This window comes from Enoplosus armatus, chromosome 3, assembly GCF_043641665.1.
Source record: "Enoplosus armatus isolate fEnoArm2 chromosome 3, fEnoArm2.hap1, whole genome shotgun sequence".
NCBI classification, from domain to species: Eukaryota; Metazoa; Chordata; class Actinopteri; order Centrarchiformes; family Enoplosidae; genus Enoplosus; species Enoplosus armatus.
The window spans coordinates 20,532,608-20,544,630 of NC_092182.1; the positions used below are offsets into that span (position 1 = coordinate 20,532,608).

General features: G+C 42.0%; 1 protein-coding gene across 1 annotated transcript; it reads left to right on the plus strand.

Annotated features, from left to right (window-relative positions):
• Positions 1-758: 758 nt before the first annotated feature.
• mov10a (Mov10 RNA helicase a) lies at positions 759-11,984 on the plus strand. Its single transcript, XM_070902296.1, has 22 exons — positions 759-877; positions 968-1,073; positions 1,704-1,867; positions 3,602-3,843; positions 3,950-4,196; positions 4,774-4,914; positions 5,020-5,182; positions 5,411-5,562; positions 5,672-5,842; positions 6,299-6,446; positions 7,356-7,517; positions 7,812-7,915; positions 8,053-8,150; positions 8,677-8,775; positions 8,922-9,030; positions 9,121-9,238; positions 10,002-10,193; positions 10,285-10,356; positions 10,500-10,625; positions 10,710-10,798; positions 11,110-11,228; positions 11,404-11,984. Exons 1-22 carry the CDS (start codon positions 759-761, stop codon positions 11,466-11,468), a joined length of 3,006 nt encoding a protein of 1,001 aa, XP_070758397.1. The 3' UTR covers positions 11,469-11,984.
• Positions 11,985-12,023: the final 39 nt, after the last annotated feature.

Consider the following 12,023-nt stretch of genomic DNA (forward strand, 5'->3'; position numbering starts at 1 on the left):
GTAGGCTATGGCACATCACATTATTTACAGTATCCTTTGGCATGAGGATCCCAAGCTTACAAGTAAATGTATTATAAAATATAATAATGTAAATAAACGTAATTTACCATTTATAATGTATTTAAAATGTAATCGACTGAAGCCTTGACCCATTTGACATGACTTCACGCGGCTCTGTAGCTGCTCTGTTGGCGATTACGTGGTAACTACAGTTTAGGGAGTGTCAACAATAACATGTCTGAGGATTCGCGTGAACTCGTCATGTAAGACGGGGAGAGAAATTTAAAGTTAGGCGCTTTGTAAGGAATATAAAAACAGAAGACTTCGTACTAACATTGTTCGTTTCGACGACGTGTTTTGTTCTGTCGCCGACGTATTTTCGCTCTCCTTGTGTAAAACAGTTGCAGACGGTCCCTAACTGAAAACTGTTAGAGGGCGTTCATCAGCTCGAAGTCTGCGCGAAACTGCGCCCAAACTGTAGCTTTATATATCGTTTAATCGACGTTTAAACCTAAAAAAAAAAAAAAAAAAAAAAAAAAAAAATGAGAAATCGATCCTTTGAAAGTGAAAGTTTTAACTTTCGCACGCTGCGAATATCAGCAGAAGTCGCGCAAAATACGTAACGTGGAAATGTGCTCACTGTCAGAGCGCATTCACACCCACCGCCACATAAATACTTCAGGAAATTGAGTGTGTTGGTTAGTCAGCCGATGAACTTCCTCATTTGAGTCAGTAGCAGCTGCATGTGAGACGTCAACATGTCGCTTAAAGACTCTCTTGAATCCGGACTGGACTTCATTGAATTTCTGGGTGACAAAATGTCAAACACCAGCAAGAAGGAACTTCGTCACATCTACTACTCTGAGTTTAAGCGCAGGTGGGCTGCAAAGACGAGCGCGTGACACCTGCAGTTGTTAGACTGGGCTGTGTATAATATCACTTCCTGTCTGTATGTTTATGTTCACAGAGAAGGAATAAAAGACCCTAGCTTTTCCAGTGTTCTCTACGCCCTTGTGAAATTCAACAAAGCCCAAATAAGACAGGGGAACATCTTCATAAATGCCAAACCTCAGGTAAGATGAGCTGTCTTCTCTCTAGTGCTGTCCGCAGCTGGACTGGATATACAGGCTACGGGCTGGACGTGTTTTGCTGCAACTGGAACTAAATAAGGAAACAAAATGAGAAAGTACTGTGGGATATTTTGCAATACATTAATGTATAATGATGACCTTTAACAGCGATTAAACCTTTATTTTTTAATGAACCTTGTAACCGGTTGAAAGTTAATGGTGAATGAGAATGGAAAGTTGAGCACACAGTGTTATAAGTTATAACTAGCTGGTGAAAGCCTTTAGGAATGTTAGATAAAACACCAATAAATCAGTCAGCCAATTATTTTTGTTGTACTAAGCATGATCTAGATTATGCTAGTGTCTCAATTAAGGGAGCACCAGTGAGGGCTGAAGCAGAAATTGTGTGCACTCTTCATGAAGTGGGAGGATGACGTGGATACCATTGAATTCAGGAAAAGGCCATAAACACCTGGCACGAGAGAAACACTGGTATCTCAGAAAGCAGCAAGAGGATGCAGCCAAGACATACATGCTATAAGGACCACAACAAGAGGAGCGTATTTTGTTATAAAAGAAAAGGCACACACCAGTATGTTATACTGTACATGTTATTTTTAATCCCTGCTGTAGGTTCGAGTGTACTGCGACCAGTGGAGGAGGCCCCGGGCCCCTCAGCCGCCGCACAGTCCCAGCTCTGGCCCTCAGAAGACAGCTGAGACACCTGCATCCTGCCCCGCGCTGACCCCCAAGAAAAAGCTGGCTACGGAAATCCTTCGCAAGTTAAAGGTGAACAGGTGGGTTTGTTTAAGTGTTTGCTCTCTATAATGCTGCAATGTGTCACTAACTCATGCCATGTGTTACCATAACATTTTATCAGCTTGGTCAAAAGTCAATTTTTATTGTCAACCGTGAACCGCGGTGTCTGAAGAGCCGGTCAACTTGATGGTGAAGTTGCAGGAGACTCAGGGGATGTCTCACGCAGAAGCATTTATTGAAGCATGATCGATCACGGAGAATGGAGATTCAGCAACACAAGTTTACACAGTGTAGTGCCTCCTCAATTGGCCCTTGACCTTGGTCTCCTAGACAATGGAGACAGCCTCGCCTTATCAGGACAGCTGCACCATGACCAGACTTTACTTGCAGACAGAGAGTTGAACTCAATGCCCTATTACTATGAGATGTACAACTGACCTGAATGTGACCTGGAGGAACCAGTGTGTCATACTACCTTTAGCCTAAAGAAGGAAAATGCCTTCACATGTGGGGGTGTTGCGTTACCTTCTGCCTCATGGCAGAGGGGTGACGAGTCCAGGAGAGGGGTGGGAGGGGCTGTTTCATCATGCTGGGGGCTTTTCAGGTGCAGTGTTTACGATAAGGTGGTACTGTAGTTAAGGTGGTACTGTAGTTAACGTTGTCACAAGAAAGTTCTGGGTTCTAACCTGCTCAGCTGTCTTTTTATGCAGAGTTTGCATGTTCCCCTCGTGTCTGTGTGGGTTTCCTCAGATGACAAAGACATGCTGGTTAAACTGCCCATAGTTGGACAGCCCTGTGATAGCCTGGCCACCCGTCCACCTCTCGTCCAATGCCAGCTGCGACAGGCACTTTTTCTTAAGCTCAATGTGACGTCTTCTTCAGATGTCCTGTTTTGTCTGACCAACAGCTCAAAACCCAAAGATAATAAATATACTATCTTGTGGTAACTATCCTCTATCGAGGGGAACGAAACCCTTATGAGGCTTTCTGTGGTCTTCACTATCCACTGTTGTCTCTGCTGGAAATGGAGACGCTGCTGGGGGTTTTTTTGGCCAGGAAGGTGACGTTGAGGGTCCAGGTGAGGTTCTCTGTGGTGTGTCTGTCTCCAGCCATTAGGGCACAATATTTTGATGTGTCAAAGCAGGAAAATGTGTAATAATTCACATTTATGAAAGCTGTACTTCATTTAGGTGAGCCAGGTTCCAGGGTCCTGGTATTGTACATGCTGGCTCACTGGTGAGGCTTCGTTAAGGGAACAGATCCATCGTTGTTTGTAGCTCCACTTGTGCTTTTCCTGCTGTGATAAGACAAAATGTCTGCTGTATAAAAGGTCTATTGAGAGTGGTTGCCGCAGGTCGGCTATCAAATAGAGACTAGAAAAGCTAGGCGGAACATCATCAAACATTTATATAGAATTAAATAAAGCCCTTGAAGGGAAATAATGAGATCCAAAAGAAATTCTCTATCTATGTCCTTTTCACTTTTGAAGATACTCAATGAAATGTTAATTTTAGTTATTTGTATGGCAATTTATTTGACATTAGACAGTCTAGAGAGAAAACAAACAAGGGGAGATGAAGAGAGGGGGAGTGATGTCATGCATAGGTCCACGGCCAGAATCAAACTGGGAACAGGTACATGGTACTCTGTACGTCAACTGCCCAACCACCAAGATCCACTCACCTTGCAGTGTTTTTACACCCTCTTACAACTACAAGCCTTACAGCTGTTAACTCTGCAACTCTCTCTCCCCGATCACGCCTTTCTCACAGGAAAGAGTTGACCGCTGACAAGGGGGGCATTGAGATCACTTCAGACCCTGTGGGGAGCGGTGGCAAGGTTCAGTTCACTGTGGATCGTCTGAAGGAGTTCTTCATCCTCAAGTTCCACATCTTAAATAAGGGCACAAACTGCGTCCACTTCACCTTCTACACTGCCCTGCACAAGATGCGCTGTTTCACCCTGGAGGATGAGAGGAGAGTGACCAGAGCCTGTCCGCTGTTCCTCTGTCCTGGTGCGACCATCAACACTCCTCCTCTCTGTTTCCATTGACAAAAAAACACACCAAAGAGGTTATTAATGCTCACAGCTCCTCCCGTGTCTTCTTCTTTCTTTCACAGGAGAAAGCTATGAAGTTGTGGTTCGGTACATGCTGAACCACTATGGATATTTCCCCGCCACAATGTACTTTGAGTTCTGCCCGGATCTGCCAGGATCCGTGCCTTTTTGCATTGTGAGGGAGATGGAAACAGCAGCCAGGACCCCGCTGGCTGTGGAGCTGGGGCCCGTGGCTCCTTACAAACCGTTTCAGGTGGTCACATACAAGCCTGTCGACACCGTGGTAGTGGAGGGAGTACCTCCTGAGAGGCAAGTTATTTAAAAACTGATTGTGAAGCATTAGATTATTATTAAAGGGGGACGGCAGCATGTGTGAAAAAAAGTTTTAGAAAGTGTGAAGTCTGATGGATGCAGTGTCGGTTGGGTCTGAAGACTACAAGTTTGAAAATGACTAAATCTGGGGGTGTTGAGTTAGAAAGAGCCTCTGTAGGCACTCCTTATCTCTGCTTGAGGCCAGCAGCTTGAGGCTACATTAACTGCTACTGGCATAACACACCCATATCTCTAACCGAACTGTCGAAGTTGCATTGTGGGTAATGTAGGCGCCAGGTTTTGACAAAGAAGAAGAATTTGTGGAATAAAAAATATGATATCTCTGTTCCTGCTAGTCCCATAAATGCAGCACCTCCAAATAGTAGAAGTACAGATCTTTTCCTCAGCAGCAGGAAATCCATTATTACAGATTTCAGCACAAATGTTTGACTTAGGAGCTGGTTTAAAGCAATTTTCTTCACTTGTGATTGAAATTTATCAAGAAATGGATCCAGAGCGGTTACTGCAATTGTGTTTTCGTCCGGCTGAAAATCACGATGTGTTTTCTCTGCAGTTCCGTTGTCCAGCATCTAAAGATGTCAGTGAAATTAGGAGACTACAAGTACCCTCATTACCTAAAGGAACTGGCTAAACAAAGGATGGAGGACTCTGAGTACCTCTCCCCAGCTGCCAGACAGAGACTCCCGTCAGTGAAGTGAGAGAACGACCTAATTATTTACAGCTGCCTTTTACCATTTGAGTATTTTCTGGGCTTAACTCCCTCATCATCACAGTGTTTGTGTGTATACTGTGCGTCCAGGGGTCTCCTCGACTCTCCCTTAAAGATGAAGAACTACTCTCAGCGATTTCACCTCTTGCTACACCTGGAAGAGATACAGATGGAGGTGGACATCAGGAAGTATGACCTCCACAATCAAACCATGACTCAAGATCAAAGAAACAAAAAGTTGCTCACGCTCAGAGTAAGGAACCCTCACAGTGCACATCTACTGTTTTAAATAGCAACAACAACAACAAACATCAACTAGAATTCATCTTTTCTCTCTGCTGCCTTTACTGTATATGATGTTATGTTACTTGTTGTTATTTATGTTGTTGTTCTCTGAAAGCTTGCTGATCGACTGTGAGCTCAGTGATCTGTTTTGGCAAAGCAATAAAAACACAAGGCCAACATTGACATTCTCCAACAGGTTCCTGGTGTTGCTGAGAATCGGCCATCTGTACTACGAGGGGATTGTCTGAGGGTTTCCAAATCTGAAGACACGGTCCAGCCGATCACTGTGTATACCGGATATGTTCACAGAGTAGAGTTGGATAGCGTGAAGCTGGGCTTCTCCAAGAGGTAAGAGCTGGGCTACAGATCAACTTGAAACCCAGTTTATATCTCAGACGGTGAATAAAGAACCTAATTCACACCTTCCTCTCACTTCCTCTCACCACCCCTCTTTCAGGTTGTTGCAGATGTTTCTCAACAATATGAAGTTTGACGTGGAGTTTACTATCAACCGGTTCACCTTGAAGCTGCAACATCGGGCGGTGGATTTGGCCGCAAAACATCAGCTCGACGAGATGCTGTTCCCATCTGGTGCAGCAGTGGCTAATCTCCCCATGCCTAAACTCCGGTGCGGTGCCTATACACAGAAAGAACATGCATACAGAACACCAAAAACACTCATAGATGTAGTGTCATCTACAAATACACAGACCTAACCACCTTAAAGTACTGTATCTGTAGTACAGAGAAGCTTAAACTGTCATTAGTGATTAGTGTGTGTGTGCACCACATCCACCACATTGTACTAACAGGAGGAGGTGCTATTCTTTGGTTTAATGCCATAAACCTGCCTCAGGTGGATGTGGTAAAACATGGTGGAGGACTTACATGCAAAACCTTTTGTCCTAGAACACATCCCCGACAAACTTTACTGTCATCTGCTTTGTTTACTGAACTACAGGCCTTGCTTTTATTGCTTTATTCAGCTGATCCATTTAACTCCTGTTTTTAAGCCTCTGCAGCACATTTTAAGTGTTTCAGCAATGTGCAAGGTGTAAAAATCCATTCTCACATTACTCTGCAGCATGTTCAACCGTCAGCTGGAAAACAACCCGCAGCAACAGGCTGCGGTCCAGCGCATTATAGCCGGATCATCAAAGCCTGCTCCTCATCTTGTGTTTGGGCCTCCTGGAACCGGAAAGACGATCACTCTGGTTGAGGCTATGATTCAGGTATGAAGTGTTCAAGATGTGCTGTTATTAGTCTGTTGTTAGACCCTAAAAAACATTTCATTTAATCAGCTTCTTGCTATATGCACTGGGATCCCATATGAGCTAGAGCTGCAACGATTAGGCGATTAATTGATGAGTCGATCAACAGAAAATTAATCAGAAACTATTTTGATAATCAATTTTTACAATCAAAAATGCTTACAAATCTGTGGTTGTAGCTTCTTAAGTGTGAGGATTTGCTGCTTTTTGTGGCCTTACATCATAATAAATTGAATATGTTTAGGTTTTGGATGGGTTCTCGCACAAAACAAGACATTTAATTACGTCACCTGGGGTTCGAGGATATTCTGATAGCCATTTTTAATGTTTTCTGATGTTTTATAGAATAATCGGCAGATTAATTGATAATAAAAATGATCTTTAGTTGCAGTCTTAACGTGTATTTAGTCCTAAATATTTAATGTCAAAGAGAAATACTTTCAGGTGCTTTAACATTTTTTTGTTTGTATCGTAACTGTCTTCGATTGTGGATATGAAATATGAACTCTCACATTTATAACTTGTGGGTGTGCAAGAGGGAGCTGCTCATCAATAAAACAAGGCAGCCACAAAAAGGACACTTAATATTCCATAATGCTTAGGCTAAATTTAGTAAATGTATTCTGTACGATAGATCACATATTGTGAGCTTGATATTTCCTTCCATAAAACTGGATGTGTTGACCGATGAACTTTTCATTCATCTCTGTGATGGAAGCAAATAATAGGCTGTAATAAGCCAATAAAATGAACCCATAGACGATGACTGGTCATTCCAATTCACATCATTCAGATCTAAATTTAGTAATGCACTAATTAGTTTTTATAATCCGAATAATTTGTCATTAATTAATTTTTCTCCGTTGACAGGTCAACAAGGCGGACCCGACAGCCCGCATCCTCGCCTGTGCACCCTCAAACAGCGCATGTGACCTTCTCTGTGAGAGACTGATGGTACACATGGACCCTCATCAGGTTTACCGCATGTACGCCAGCAGCCGAGACCCAAGAACTGTCCCCAAGCTCCTACTGGTGAGTCAGCTGGCAGTGTAACGTCCGTAGGATAATTTGTTTGGCCCTAAAGCAGTAACTTCAATTGTACTGTGTCAAGATCTGACGAACTAAATGTGTAACCAGTTGTTTGTAGGACACATAACATTTTGAGTTTCAAAATAAAAACCAAAAGTAAAAAAATGTGTGGATCATGAATACTGACTGAAAATGCTTTGATTTAAGGATGGACGTAAAATCTGTCACATTTGTTTTTACACACTAGTTGATTTAGATTAACTATATTTTTCTTACATTATCTTTTGGCTCTTCCAGAAATATTGTAACTGGGACCAGGGACAAGATGCTTTTGTGTTTCCAGATAAAGGACTTCTCATGAAATACACCATCATAGTTACAACTATGGTCACAGCTGGCAGGTAGGTTGCTTCCTTTTACAGTAACTTTTTAGTATTTGGCACAATTTGACTCATATTCTTTAGTGTTACACAGCTCGAGCCATGTTGCAGTTGCATATTACAACCATAAAATGTCTGCTGTGTGTTTCTGTTTTTAGACTGGTGTCTGGAGGAATCCCAGTCGGCCATTTTACCCATGTCTTTTTGGATGAAGGAGGCCAGGCAGTGGAGCCAGAGTGCGTCATTACCATTGCAGGTAAACCCTGAATGTCTGAATCATCAGTATATGACAGTTAGTATGTTATTGTGGTGAAACTTTGTTCCCTTTTATGACAAGTTAAAAACAGAGGCACACTTTAAAGATGCATACAAACTAATACATAGTACACAATTATCTTCGATACTACAGGTCTAACTTTCTGAAGAGTGATCTGTCTTTGCATTGTAATCTAGTGTACGTAAATCATATTGGCTTAAGATTTCAAGATTTCACACTCTCATGATGTCTCAAACTAACTATTTTTATTCTGATTATTCGGAGGATGCTAGAAATAAATGTTGTCACGCCGAACAGAACTGAATATACTCGCTTAGAAAAAGATCTTATGATGGAGGGGAGATGCGGAGTCTGTCTACCGGGGCTGTGAAACACTGAACAGATTTCTCCACAGTCATTGTACAGAACCAGATGATTAGATGTATACGTTTGTAGGAGCTGCATCAGTGGTGAAACTGATGCATCTTGTTACTTTATTGGTTGGATGCTTCTCTTTGTTTCACAGGTCTGCTCAGTGCACAGACGGGTCAGCTGGTGCTGGCAGGAGATCCCAAGCAGCTGGGGCCAATCCTTCGATCACCTCTTGCACTGCAGTATGGACTTGGTGAGACGAGGGGGACACCATGATAGTTGTTATTGTAATGTGTACCAGTTTTAGTTTTTTACAGATTAAATAACTTCTGCTGTGTCTCAACTTGACCACACGATTGAAGGATTTACATGTAATGCTGTGACAATGATGCTCTTTAGGGCTTTCTCTGCTTGAGCGACTGATGAAGTATAACGCTTTATATCAGAAAAGTACAGACTCCGGACACTTTGACACCCGCTTTGTCACCAAACTGCTGCGGAACTACAGGTACCATTTTGCTTGTTATAGTTGCTTGTTTAGACTGCTGCTGTTTTGATTAAAGCTCTTCAGCTTCTTTTTTTCCGTTTCTTTATTTAGGTCTCATGATGCCATTCTGAAAATCCCAAATGAGCTGTTCTATGAGAATGAACTGCAGGTGTTCGCTGACCAGTGGGATCGTGAGGCCTACTGCAACTGGGAATACCTTCCCAAACAGGTCATTTCTCTTTTAATATCTCAAAACATCTGAAATGTTCTCAATACCGATATGATCCTGATATACAGCAGTCCATCCTGATGATTGTACATATTTCTGACCAACTACAGTTTATTTATATATCCCTTAAAGGGAAACTCCACCAATTCTACATGTCAAAGTTACTTTACTAGTCACAGAGAAGACAAGAGATGCTGTTGAGTTGTATTATGGGAAGTGTAGGATGCCGGGTTTTTGAAGCTTGACCCATACCAGGGACTTTAAGTCAGGATATCTCTGCCTCTGCTGCACTGATTTTGACCATTTTATGCTAATCTGTCTCTTGAAAGTCCCCCAACTTTATGGAAGTGCAGTACTAAATTGCTTGAGTGTCCCTTTTAATTATAACTAGTGTCATAAGTCATCAACACCCATATTATCCAAATTAATTGAACACAGCCTGAGATTGTCACGGAACACAGGACAAAAATCACTAAAACAAATTAGATTTTATTATGGGGAAAAAAAATCTCATTAGGAAACAAAGTGGGGCAAAAATGAAATTATAGAAAAAAATCAAAACTCTCATTAGGATAAAATGGAAAAGCCCCGGGAGGGTTATTTAAAGAGGAAAGCTTCTTTTAGGACAGTCAAGTGTGAGACAAAAGTGAGCAGAAATAGCAAACAGCAAAAATAAAATAGTACATAGTGTAAACAAAATACACAGATCACCAAATAGCATGTAAATCACAGGTATAACATGCTCACTCTCACATCGCTACAGGGTTTCCCAGTGATCTTCCACGGGGTGATGGGGAAAGATGAGAGAGAGGCCAACAGTCCTTCTTTCTTCAACGTGTCTGAGATTGAAATTCTGGTCGACTACCTCATCAAGCTGATGGAAACACAGGGAAAGAAGGGCCTCCCCAAACTCTCTGCTAAAGACATTGGCATAATCGCCCCCTACAGGAAACAAGTGAGTCCGCATGGTGCTCATTTGTGTTTCAGAGATGTGGATGAACAGTTTTAACCAGTCATCTGTGACATGCTTACTTTTCTAACAACAGGTCGAGAAAATCCAAAAGGCCCTGAAGTCCGTCTCAGCTCTGAGTCGCTGGAGTGATCTCACAGAGCTCAAGGTTCGTAATGCTGCTGTAAATACATGGCTCTGTATCAGTTCACCTTGTTAGGTGCTCTGAAAGAAATCTCTTCTGCACAGAATCAATACATCTGTTTCCTTCCATGCACAAGTGTAGTTGAATAAATAAGGCTTGTTTCTCAGGTGGGTTCTGTGGAGGAGTTTCAGGGACAAGAGAGGAAGATCATCATGGTCTCTACTGTCCGCAGCAGCATCAGCTATGTCAAGATGGACAAAGACTTCAACATTGGATTCCTGTCAAATGAAAAGGTCTGTTATATTCCCTCCTTGTTATATAAAATGATGATGAAAACAGCAGGATCTGTATTGTTTATGCATATATCCACTCTGCAGAGATTCAATGTGGCCGTGACCAGAGCCAGGTCCCTGTTGATCGTCGTGGGAAACCCTGTGATCCTCAACAAGGACCCCACCTGGGAGAAGTAAGGCAAAGCAGGCCACAGGAGGTGTTTTCGTAATGTTGGGACACGAAAATGTGCCGGAAAATACAACAAGAGTATCCTCTAAGTTGCAGACGCTGAGTGAAGAGCTTTGTCTTGAAACATGATGAGATTATTTGAGATTGAAAGTGCATTCTTGACCTTTGACACAGTAGTTGACAAAACAATCTCACCACAAGGTCATTGTAGTAGCTTTTCTGGAGTTTATCACACAGTTTATTTCCTCAGCAGATGAAGGTTATCCAGTTGTCCATTGAGTTTTAGATGCTTAATCTGCGATTTTTCATCTGCAGGTTCATCAGCTACTGTGTGAAGAATAAGGGTTACACTGGATTTGACTTTAAAGATGCAGAAGGAGAAGATGATATTGTGTCAAGACTGGCAACCCTGAAAATCAACGTGGATTCTGACAGTTAGTGCAGCCATAACCACGTTCTTCCTTTCAAGTCTTTACACAAAATAGTAATGAGTTGTAATTGCATCTGAACAAAACATTTATTCAGGCTAATATCACTTGCAGAAAGCAGTCATGAAACATTTGTGTCTTTCCGCGTTTGTTTGTTTGTTTGTTTGTTTGTTTGTCATAGATCCTGTAGCAGAGGAGAGCGCCCTCCAGCAGCATGTGGACCCCGCATGGAAAAATGAGCACTAACATCTCCCGTAGACAACGAAAAAGCACAAAAAAGAAGCAGTTGCAGTGACATCCTCAAAAAATTATTAGATTTACGTACATAAAGATGTGTAACGAGTATCAGTATTTAATTTCCCCCCTCTATGAGCTCTAAACACTACATTGACCTCTATTATTTAAGAATATATCCTTTTTATGAACCTTTCTAAGAGCAGTTTGCATATTTTAAGCCGTGCTCTGTTTTTGATGACAATGCCAAAATGAACTAGCAAATCTTTTGTTCTGGACTTTTTCACTTTGTCTCTTCGGTGGCTTTTTAAATAAGGCTGCCACTTACGGCGAGCTCAATTAGCACGAACATTGCTGCACAAAAGCAATTAATTTTCTGTGTGAGAGAATAAGGAGCAGACTTTTCTGTTTCTCAGGAATTCATCACCATTTGTCTTACTGCCGTTTGCACTTTACAAGTCTCTATTTAACTCTTCTTTTCCTTTCTGATGACACCGAAGGAATAAACTCTTTAATTTTTGAACCACATTGTACTGCACACTGTCATGTCCTAATTATTATGACTGA